The following is an 11,962-nucleotide window of genomic DNA, read 5'->3' on the forward strand; positions in this document are numbered from 1 at the left end:
AGCATCGAGTAACGAACCTTTTTGCAAAGCAAAGGGCTGGAAAGGTTCATTGCTTCATGAGGCTTCATTTGCCCATCACTACTGGTTGGGTTAGCATAAACACGCTGGAGGGAGAAATGGTTTGTGGTTTTTCCACCAACCAACGACAAAAGCAAAACAGCTGCCAAAATCTGACGCCACTCCATTTTGGTTTCGAAAAAGGAAGTTGCGCTCATGTCTTCTTCAGACGCTTTCATGCTGTTTCCTCCAGTGGTTCTTGGTGCAGCGCCCCCACAGGCGAGGAGGTGAACAGGTTTTTCAAAGAGTTTGGTGCACCGTGCAACGAAAGTGAATCGCTCCAGCTGAAAATGTAACAAATCTTGAAATCTTGGTGTACCGGACTATCAGGTGTTAAACTGTGACTGAAAAAAAAAAAAAAACTCCCAACAAAAACAAAAAAATCAAACAATGACTACCAGAACAGTCTTAAAACTAAACTAACACCCTGGAGTAAAATATGTTAAAAACTCTCATCAACAATCAGCATGCCTTTTGATTCACTTTGTTTAGTTTTAGATTACAAAAAAGACAAAGGTTCTAGACATAAGTTTTGATGCATAAATGGGGGTAACCTTATAATTCCTCCATTTTTCTTTCAGATTCAAAGTTACTGTCTTCACAAAGGATACAGCAGTAGATTTTCAGTGGTCATTGTTACATTTAATTGCTAAGCAAAATAAGGCTACACAGAGCAGTTTATGAATTATAAACCTTCAAACAAAAATCACGAAAGCAGGTGATCAGACATAAAGGAAAAACTAAAATGGGTATTGGTTATCTAAAACTGGATCGGTGCAACTCTTCAAGACAAGAACGATTTGACCAAGTTCGGTCAACTTTAGAGGTTTTGATTCAAGCGTAGCAATAACTCAGTCCAAGTCCGTCCAACAGGCAATCTGCATTTTCTGAAGCCCACCTCCCCCCAACCACCACCACACCGCCCTCCCAAGGCTTCACTCTTCTGGAACAAATAAACCGAACGAAGGGCACCTCTAGGACTGCTTCGGCCAGCAATTTCTCCTCAATTCTCAGATCGCCTCTTCAGTGTCTGCCCGTCTGACATTCACACATACACAGAGCTAATGACAGCATTCCAGCCACCCAACTGTATAACTGCCCCGAGGGAAAAGAAATCACTTTCTCTCCATGGTCACTCGCTCTCCTGTGTGGATTGGCTTTGCCTCAGAAGTCAGCAAGCAAAGATGACTTTGACCACAGGGAGTTGGGGATAATGTCAGTCATAAGATTGGAGAGATTGGCTAACTTTTTTTTTTTTTTTTTTTTGGGTGGGGGGCGAGTGCAATGCGACAGAGTAGAGCACTATGTTGAAGAGACGAGAAAACTGTGTTCGAATTTAGCTCGGCAGTTGTAATCGAGGTCGGGCGGCTCTCTCAAATTTGCCTCAGGATGTAAACATGTAGATGTTTACGTCTTTGAAATCAGGAAAATAAACATGTAACAGGGAAAAAAAGTCGTAATAAAATGTGTTTCTCTACAACTTGCACATTTTTATCTTATTTTGTTTAAATAAAATGAACTGTCTTTAGTTACATTTTACATTCAAATACACATTGGACACCTCGTGACTGCGAAACACTTTATGGTGAAAGGTGAAATGTTAGAACCAATTTTATCAGCAGTTTTCAGCCTAAAATTCATGCATCTGATAGATTAAGGTTTAAAGTAATTGTTTTACTTTTATTTTTTTTTTACCAAAATGTTTCCTGTGACTGGAAGTAGTGTTAACATTTTGGACAGAATCCCAACTTGAATCTGCTGTAGAATACGTAGAGGCTTTTTAAAGATTAGGGTGATGGCAATGAGGGCTTACTACCTTTAAGACTTGAAACTCATCACCAAAGATTAAAATGATAATGGTTTGATTGCTAAAATTTTTTTTCCCCTGATTTATTTAGAAGGGAATACATTTAGACATTATTTCCTAATGAAATGTTTAAATATATATATATATATATGGAATATTAGTATAGAGTTTTTTTTCCTCTTTTCTCATCCCTCTACAGTGGTGTAGCCAGTGAATGTTTCTGTAAAAGTAAAAAGAGGGAATTTCCCACTAAAACGACTTAAACTAAAGAAAAAAATCCCACTGATCTACTCGACTCCATCCTTAAAAGCTTAAGTTTAACTTCGAAATTTGTTTCCCACCAGCTTAGAAAAGTCTGACTCTCTCTGTAGTCAGCACCACAAGGGCACGATGAAGAGACGGCTCGAAATAACCCTTTAGCTTGAACAGGCGAGTGCTGCAGAAGTTAACATCAATTAAATCTTCATTATTAGTCGCAAAAGGTCAAAGCACTTTTGCCTGCAATTTTTTTTTTCTTTTTTGCATTTTGGTTTTTAATTGGAATAATTGTGAGTAATTTTAATGATGCCACTAAAGACACGTCAGTTTCAACTACCGTTAATTAAAAGCTGAAGAGCTTTGAGAAATTAGTGAATATTCTACCTTTTTCTCTACTGTACTAAAAATCAAATGCACTCACTGCACCAAGTTGTATCCATAAAACATACATTTAGTAAATAGATAATATTGATTGATAAAGTCAAGCTGTGTGTGAAATAATCTCAGTATAAGTCCAGCTGGTTTTGTTAAGAACATTAATTGAGAAACAGAGTAATGAAGCGCTCAGCTGGTTAGTGAATCAGCTTTTAATGTGATAACCTAACTAACTTAGACGTGACAATCTATCCAACATGACAGGGGAGCTTTAATGAGAGAAGCAGCAATCTGGCCTGTGACACAGCGGACACTGGAGGGGCTGCAGAGATTCAGAGTCGGCTGATGGCGCAACTATTAATCGAAAACTCTACAAAACTGCCGCCTGTGAGAGAGAGGGAACAAGACAGTCCCTACTGAAAGAAAGTCAGGAGAAATCCTGCCATAAACCATGGAGGCAAAGCAACAAACACTTGGAAAAAGATGCTCTGGTTAATTGAAATCTTTTTAGCACACCGAAAATATCTTTTAGAATATGTTTACATTTTGCATTTTATTTGAAATGCAAAATGTAGACATTTTGTTTAGCTTTAGCTTAATTGCTGCCTTGACTGTTGTTTCCTGCACCAAATAGCTTATTTTTGTAAGCACTTCACTTAGCGATTCATCGATTACTAAATTAGTTGATGATTATTTCAATAATCGATTAAACATGATTAATCATTGCACCCCTAATATGTTTTTTCACCTCTAGCAGATAAATAAATGAAAATGTTGAAAACCATGCATCATTTTCTTTCGTTATGTCTCTCTTAAGTAAAATCCCAGTAGAATAAAATTAAGGTTTTAAATGTGTGCAGGTCCACAGTTTATCTGCCTCAGGTGTCAGAAGAGCCACCAAATGAGCAAGACTCTTTCAGGTTTCCCAGCATGCCACAGGTCCAACACGCATTTCTGTTCACTGAAAGGTTCTCGGCGTACTCTCTTGATGGTGCCAACAAAGCTAGCATCACAACGTGTTGCAATATTATACAAAACAACCATGGCGGTTTTCTCACTGGACTGCTTCATGGTTCATTTAATGGTAGTAACACAAACAACAGGTTGTTTATTTGTGAAGAAGAATAGTAGCGTGTGAAAAAGAGCCTTGATTTAGTGTTTACCGAGAGGATTACCACTTTAAAGCTCCGAACCAACTCAGATATATTCAAACAGAAAGTCTGAATCCTTCCCATACGCTTCAACACAATGACAACATAGTAAGGATGAACCACACTCTTGCTGCTCTTCACACGGACACACACACACACACACACACACACACACACACACGCAGCACGGCTGTATAATAAATGAGCCTCTTCCGTCCTGTTGCACTTAACTGTCGCTGCAGTCAGCGACATCATAAGCACAACAAACACAGAAACATCTCGCTGTCGGTGTTCAGTCGGTGTAAAAATCGCTGCTTCAGAGACTGACAGGATTCATATTCACAAGCCACAAAAACACACACACACACACACACACACATACTGCTGCAATTACAGAGAGCCCAGCGCCACGGCTCAAAGGATGCTTTTAAATTGTGCTGTTTGCACTTCAAATGAGTTTGATCCATCCACACAGGTTGGGCGTTTGCTGGGGGAGGGGAGTGCTTCTGGGTGTGCCCCCCTCCCTCCTCCCTCCTTCCTTTTCGTTATTGTTGCTCCTACAGAGCAATAATGTGGATCCTGAAAACTGTGTGGGAGGAGGGTTGATGTGATCATTTGTATCTGAGCATCACCTGGCATCGGGACATTAGAGAAGCATGGCCTGGGGGGGCTTTTCTCCCCCCGCCTCTATCTCTGAGGACTCCTAATGCCATGCAATGTAGCACTGACAGCTCCCTTCAAAAACAAAAACAAAAAAAACCTCAGCACCAAACCTTTCCAATGCTCACAGCTGTCTTCTTCCTTACTCTCACACAAATAAAACCCTACTTTGACAGACAAAGATCCAGTGATATCACAAATATGCGTATATTCGCTCTACATTTCGATATGGAGAATAAGACTCGTCCTCCTGCCTCCACCCAGTCACACAGAGACACAGCCTCCCCCCCCCCCCTCTGGCAGCAGGCAGGCAGGCGGCGGAGAGGACAGCCATGGATATGTTCTGCCTGCTATCTAATGAGCGTCAGAATGTCACTGTGGGGGCCCTCTCGGCCGGTCCCGGCCAGCCAAGCGGGTCCATACGCGAGGTATCAACACAGTCTATCAAACAGCTGGCAGACAGCCTACCCTGCGTTTTCCCTCTCATCATCCCCGACTCTGCATCTCTGCCGAATGAGGCTCTCGCTGTCTGCTTCTGATAACAAACAAGCAGAGGCCCAGGTCTGCTCTGCCTCGCATCCCTCCCCAACTCCTCTACTCCTCCTCTTCTTCCTCACCCAGCAGCATCAGCACCACCGACTTTACACAGACATCCCGAATGAAGGATGGAGGCGAGCTCTGCCCTAAGTAACACACACACACACAAACACAAACACACACACCATCCGCTCTACCTGACTGCGTGTGCTCTGTGGAGGTAAAAAGAGACGGAAAGGTGCCAGACGAAGTACAGTTTTTGTTTTTTTTTTTTTTTTTTTGTTTTTGTATTATCTTAAAAAAAAAAAAAAAAGCAGTGGGAGATTCTTTCAATAAGCGTCTATGTTTAACTCCCTTTCTTTCTTAGCCCTCTCCGACTCTCTGCCTGGTGTAGAGCGCACCTTTTGAGTGTCATCTACCCAGAAGACATCAAATAACACGCCTTCGCAAGGATGCTGGAGCCACCGCCGCAGCAGCACGGCAATGCAACGCCGCCTCAACGGGCGTGCTGGGAGATGAGAAGATATCAGCGAAGAGACGTGCTTGGCAGCTGATCGGCGCTGCTTCCCTGGCTCCAGGACAACAACAATCCCTTTAAAACGTCAGGAGATGTTCAGTTTTGCCTCTGCTTCCAAGTTATCTCTGTCCTTGTGATTAGGTTGTCGGCAGCAGTCACATTGGATCGCAGTGGGTTGTGAAGACGTGACATGGGCATGGATGGAATTAAAAACTCAATGGCTACGCAAATGTGGCTCTGGCAACTCCAGTTTTGCCCAACTGACGAAGGCATTCCCGACTGGAAACGTAGGACGGACGACTTACTTCCGGAAAGCCTTCCAGAGAATCGCCAGTGAATTCAAGACATATCTTTTCAGATCTACAAATTGTATCTTTACCTTCACATAACATGATCAAGATCAACATATTCTTTGCACAATCCCCCTCCCCCCCCTTTTTCTTGCTTGCCCTGGACACCCCACTGTTTCATGACCTAGTACTGCCTATTGTTCTGGCAGGTGGGAACCCCTCCTGAGCTCATTCCTGTTACAGAAAAAAAATCTATCAACTCTGGTGTATGTTTACTCTGTATGTGATGCTATAGAGATATCGGCATATGATGATATTTGAGGCATCACTGGCAGACCTGTAAGGAAAGATCTACATGGGTCAAATTTCAGGATTTTAGGGCTGCATTATGTTTGTCTTGAAAGTCCCGCAAAGAGGGAGATGGGACTGTCTCACAAGATCATTCCTGCTGCGGACAAAGCAAATAATCCAGCACAATGCAGCTACATATCGAAGTATAATATACCCAGATTATCTGACAGAAAAATCCAATTTATGTATCTCAGGGCTGTACTATGCCCAGTCCTAAAAAGCACAGGACCTTTGTTTCACAGAAGGGCCCCAGGCATGTGTTTTTATTTATTTATTTATTTATTTTCTATAACCAGATAGAAACATGCAGCAGGAAGTGTGTTTCGAGTACCTTGAAAATGGAACGCTCTAGACTCGCTGTGGAAGCCCTGGACTTGAGTAACTCCATCAAAGCCTCCGTCTCCAAGTGTTAGTTCATCAAAGACGCTGATGCGCAGGGCAGGGTCAACCCCAAAACCTACAACTTATTTCCAAACAAAGAAGATTGTTACTGAGGTTGTTAGCTGGATGGTGAAAATCCTTCATAGTGGCACCTTTTTTTTTTTTTTTTTTTTGCACAATAATATCCAATAAATTGAATTTTTGACAAACTTCTGCAAGGTTTTCTGGATGCAGATTACGCAGGATACACTTCTACTACTGCATATATCCTGAAAAGCTACATGTTGCAAGAGGTTGCAGAGGCGTCCTACCTGAGGAGGTGCAAAATAAGCAAAGAACCAGAAATAGCTGTATCAATCCCATATTGACTGTGTTGAAGCGAAGGTTTAGTCCATGTTTTTATCGGCGTCCAAAGGACCGTGTCGTTAAATCACAGGCTGACAGGATATCACCCTTGCACATGAGGCTGTTACAAATCCCAAACGCCGAGCGGAGGCATCATCACAACTTTAGATGCCTCTATCATACGCCGGAGGAGGAAAGACAAAAGGTTAAAAAAAAAAAGAAATGATAATAATACAAATCCTCAGGAGAGACAAGAAGTAAGCGATGTCGAAACTACGCCATGTAACGCCAGGTCCGCTCCGGCTGCAGCATCCGCGGCACAGGTGGATGAGCTGCCCTGCCTCACCAGCTCAACAGACGCTCCTTCAGCGGGCTGGGAGCTCACACCGCTGAACGGGGGAGAGAGAGAAAGGAGGAGAGAAAGAGGGCGGGAGAGGGAAGAGAAACAGGGACCATGACGCCCTCTGCTGGACAGATTTCAATATTAATCGGATCAAAATAAAATCATCACGCCCTCTGCTGGACAGATTTCAATATTAATCGGATCAAAATAAAATCATCATAACCGGTCCGACTCTATTCGATACTTGGAATTTTTATTTATTTTTTTTTTTTACAAATTCTGTTTGACAGCAAATGAGAACTCCAAATTTAGCTTCTAAATAATATAAAAATACTGACAGAATTTTTTATTTATTTATTTAGTTTTTTTTAAGGGTTTTGTTGGTTCTAGTGGTCTTTATTTGAAAGTAGTTTGACAGGAAACAGGGTAATGAGAGAGAGGGAAGACATGCGGCAAATGTCGCCAGGCCGGAATCGAACCTGTGAAACCGTCATGAGGACTAAGGCCTCAACACGTGGGTCGTGCTTTGCATCGTGATTTGAGAGCAAATCAAAGCAAAGATATTTTTACAACAGAGTTAGAAATTACAACACAAAAACAAAATAATTTTTCAAGAAGGAACCTGAAACTAAAGCATCGATCCCAGTGTCTATCCAATACTGATAGTGACTTGATATTGATAATATTGATATTTTGGATTGTCCCACTCTCCTTTGCTTGATCATGGGCCAACAGAAAGCTAGTGACATCCTATTCAAGGTTGGTAAGCTACAAAATGTCACAGCTATAGAAGCTGGCTGTTAACAGAGTGCTTTATCTACATGTGTTCATAGAAAGTAGAGTGAAAGGAAAAAGTTTGGAAGAAAAGCAACAGGAAAAACTCCAACCCAACCAAGTACTGAGTCTATATTGGTCAGTACACTGACATATTTTTCAGCAGGTTCACATTGACATTATAGATTTATAGATTTTCTTCCCTTTTTTGGTCTTATGTATTTCACGTGTTGAGAAGCCATATTTGAGGTTTTTAACATAAAAGAAAACAATGCAGTAATGTCTTCAGTCAGGGGCTTCTTCAGATTCTCTGCAAGACTGACTGCTTTCATGCCTTCCTGGTGGCGGTGCCATCAACATCCACAATCACTCTTTGAAAATACTTGGGTGAAATGAGTTTCATTTCGCTCTGCGATAAATAAAGTATTTTTGAACTGGCTGAAATACAACTGCTGAAACAACAGAATCTGCAGATGCTTGAAAGCGACTATCTACCTCTGCTTAGACTGAGAATCTGCTTCCTTGGGGCTTCATGTGTTCTGCTGATCGATGTCGGAAAATCGTGAAATTGATGGTTTCATGTTAATGTTACATTTCGCCTGAACCGCTGTGACTGAACAACATTAGCGGCAATGAAAAAAATTGATGGATGCGTAGTACCTGAGAAGTTGACAGTGTTAGAAGTCTGATAAATGGCTGGGCAAACGGCGGTGAAACGGCCTGATGTGATTCGTGCAGCTCCCCCACCTTTATTTGTCTAAATGTTTTTCTTTTCAGTTTGACTTTGAAGCGGAGTTTAACAGCTCCTCTAAACCTTTCTACCCTCCTGAGGTTGCTCTTTGAGCAGAGTTGTGTGGCCTCCTGCAGACGCACAGCTTTATTCCTTCAAAATGCTCGAGTCATCTTTCAAAGTTGAAGTTTAGCTGTTCAGCAGGTGGCATGACATAAAACGTTCTTGGCTGCCTAGCTCACTCTGCTCTCTCTTATGCTTTATATCGCTTTTGCTTGCTTTTTGGTTACTATATGGTGAATTTATTCCATTTGGTTGCATAACACACACAAAATTCAACATACTTTATCAGGAGTTTAGGTGACAGTAAAACATGCATATGAAACTTGTAACAAAAGTCACCTAGGTAAGTAAATGAAGCCCTCCTGTGTGTAGCTTTATATCAGTACCAACAAAGCAGCTCTGTCAATGCCACACACGGTTTTCGGTTTTCTTTTTAGGAAACGTTAGTTAATAAAAAGATTGACGATCAAGGATCACAGCAGACATCTCAGGGATGAGGTTGTGGGAAAAACATAATCAAAATTGTAAAAGGTAGTTTTGGGAGTGTCATGCTGTGGGGATCATTTCCTAAATACAGTTAGAGACCGCAAAGTACTTGAGAAAGGGATGTTCGTGTGTTGGGATGGCACAGTCAAAGTATAGACCTAAAAATAATTGAGATTCTGTGGAAAAGCTTGAAAACTGATGTTCTCCTGATAAGGGTCTTGAACATGAGCTATTTGCAAAGAGGAATGGGTAAAAAAAAAAAAAAAATTCTGTCTGTCGCTAGACGACCAACGATAGTGACGTAATTACCCCCAAAAGACGGAAGTGTTGACTCAAGGCAAAGACGCGCTGTTTGCGTCCAACTCTTCAAGGTCCGATCCAGTTTTTACCTCACATATAAGCTCCACCGCAAGTGTCCCTCTACTGACAACTGGACTTGCAAAATCAAGTATTCATGCAAGAGTACCAGAAATCCCACCAGCATAAACACAAGGCAGTCTGGCTTTAAACTCAGAGCTGCTCAAGCCACTTTAAAAAAAAATTCTGTACTTCTTACACTAGTTTTTTATGCGAGTAATGTGTTTTACTTTGCCACCGTGTCTCACTTGGTGTCTCACTCATTCAAATTTTCCATTAAATTCCAACCGCAGTAGACTCCAGGTCTATCGCGGTCGGATAGTCGGAGATGAAGTTGCGGGGAATCGCTAGCAGTAGGCGAGAGAAGCCTTTAACTCTATCGTCTTTAAATGTTCGGATACCAAATCAGACCTGATACGTCTTAGCACTTCAAAGTGGCTGAATATAAATGTGCATCGCGCTTTTTTTTTTATTTTTTTTTTTAGATGTTTTTGGGAAACATTTTCAAACACAGGTTTTATACAATTTCCCCAATTACTTCTCTTGTCCACCATTTTGTGTTGGTTTGTCACGCGCAATTTCCAAAAATGACTTTGAAATTAGTGATTGAAACGTGTCAAAACGTGAAAAGTGGTCTTGGTATTTCTGCAGAATAGTGAGATTCTGAACAACAGTGCAATCCCCACTAGACTACATCTTCATTTCCAGGCCATGTGTAGCATTCTTCCACCAAACTGTCTTTCCTTTAAAGCATAATTGTCCACAGCGAATTAATGTGTTTTATTAGGATTTATGCAAAACAGATGTACTTTGGCAAATAAGTTATCTTTTAATATAGCTCTTGTGGCGCTTGCAGTATGCACACACAGCGAGGGGCTAATGGATAGCTATTGTCAGTGAAACAAAGGCGAGCAGGGGCTCTTCATGCGGTGTCACATCTGCTGAGAGAAAGGGCCGCCAACCCCTCTATTCATAATTAATAAAAGTAGATTTCTTCTGGGTGCAGACACAGGGAATGTAATTACTTTCTATTGCCCACAAGTTGTCATTTCCTAAAGTGCCATCAGGAAAACAAGACTCATTAAAATGTGCACTCAGGAAAAAAAAAAAAAAAATAAAGGTGCAAGACACACACACGCACACACACACACACACTGCAAATCTCTTAGGGCAAGGACAGAGCAACAGTGGAGGTCCTTTACTTCATCTTTACATGATTCAAATAGATGATGCATTACAAAGCTCTGAGGGGCTTATTCACTGTGGCTATAAGTCAGCTATGAAGACATGTTAATGGGACTGATGAAATGAAACAACTTCCTGGATATCTAAGAGGTTTCACATATGAACCAAAAAAAACCAACAAAAAAAAAACAACAACCCTGATCTCGTCTGAGATCCTTTTACTGCAGAATTCTGTGACATTGACCTTGTCTTTTCTGGACCACAAATCATATGAAAATTGTTACAACTCATTGTATTAGTCTGCTCTCTGATGTGTTTCACTGCCTGCTTCGTTCTGTTGGAAATGAATTCACATCAAGAGGAAAGATTTGACTGAAGTGAAGCTGACAAGGCAGGACTTAGTAATATAAATACAGATGGATTCATTAGTCGGTCTAATGTATGCGCTCATTACTAAGTCCGTGTTTTGCTCTAAACTTAGTAACAACTGGGCTTCTTATCCCGTCAGCGCCATCTGGTGGAAAAGGCGACAACTTGCAGTACCCAGGTCAAACAGACAGTGTCACCCTCAGGCCACGTTGAGGCTGAACATGATCTGATGGGAATCTTGAACACGAGTCAAAGCGAGCTCCTTCAGAATAAGAAACTACTACTGCACTACTGCAGGCTCTTTAAAAGCAATGAGCGAAAAAAAAAAAGTTTGTTTCTGGAGAAGAACAGACAGAGATGAACTGAGCCTGCAGAGAGATCTAACAAATTCAGGGTTAGTAAGTTACAGATATTTCTAGTTTTGATTTGGCACTAAAAACCTTCTCACATTATAGTTATTCGCTTTTCTATTCATTTGAAAGTACACTCCTTCGATTTTAATTAATGAATCAATCTAAAAGCATAAATATATTCGAAAAAGGTACACAAATATTTCTAAGTAGCTATACAGAAGCCATCGTAAACTAATATGGGATATTCCTAGATGATCCAGATAAAAATAGTATTAATATTGGTGTTATATAACAATATTGATATATCATAAAATAATGGTAGAATAGTATGAAAGGATGGGAGTTTTAAAAAGTGCAAACTTTTTTTCACTCCTTTTCAAACAAGTATGGAAGCTAAAATGACTCATTCTTATGTTTCAAAAACCTTTTTAATGTATTTATATGCATTTGTGTTTGTTTTGTTTTGTTTTGTTTTATTTTGATTTATTTGTCCGAACATGGGAAGAAAATCTGAGTAATCTTTGACAAATATAAATTCTGACAATCACACAGAAACAACAGTTGTAAATAATC

At 40.8% G+C, this 11,962-nt stretch overlaps 1 protein-coding gene across 1 annotated transcript in view; it reads right to left on the reverse strand.

Annotated features, from left to right (window-relative positions):
• nell2a (neural EGFL like 2a) overlaps positions 1 to 7,107 on the reverse strand; it is a 69,217-nt gene extending 62,110 nt beyond the window's left edge. The window contains exons 1-2 of the mRNA XM_015054179.1: positions 6,696 to 7,107; positions 6,335 to 6,466 (exon numbers count right to left, since the gene is read on the reverse strand). Of these exons, the coding sequence (XP_014909665.1) occupies positions 6,335 to 6,466; positions 6,696 to 6,747 (184 nt within the window). The 5' untranslated portion in view covers positions 6,748 to 7,107. The remainder of the gene's footprint in view (positions 1 to 6,334; positions 6,467 to 6,695) is intronic.
• Between the last annotated feature and the right edge of the window lie 4,855 nt (positions 7,108 to 11,962).

Source organism: Poecilia latipinna, unplaced genomic scaffold (assembly GCF_001443285.1).
Source record: "Poecilia latipinna isolate Pla-1442-1.1 unplaced genomic scaffold, P_latipinna-1.0 Scaffold1233, whole genome shotgun sequence".
In the NCBI taxonomy this organism is placed as follows: Eukaryota; Metazoa; Chordata; class Actinopteri; order Cyprinodontiformes; family Poeciliidae; genus Poecilia; species Poecilia latipinna.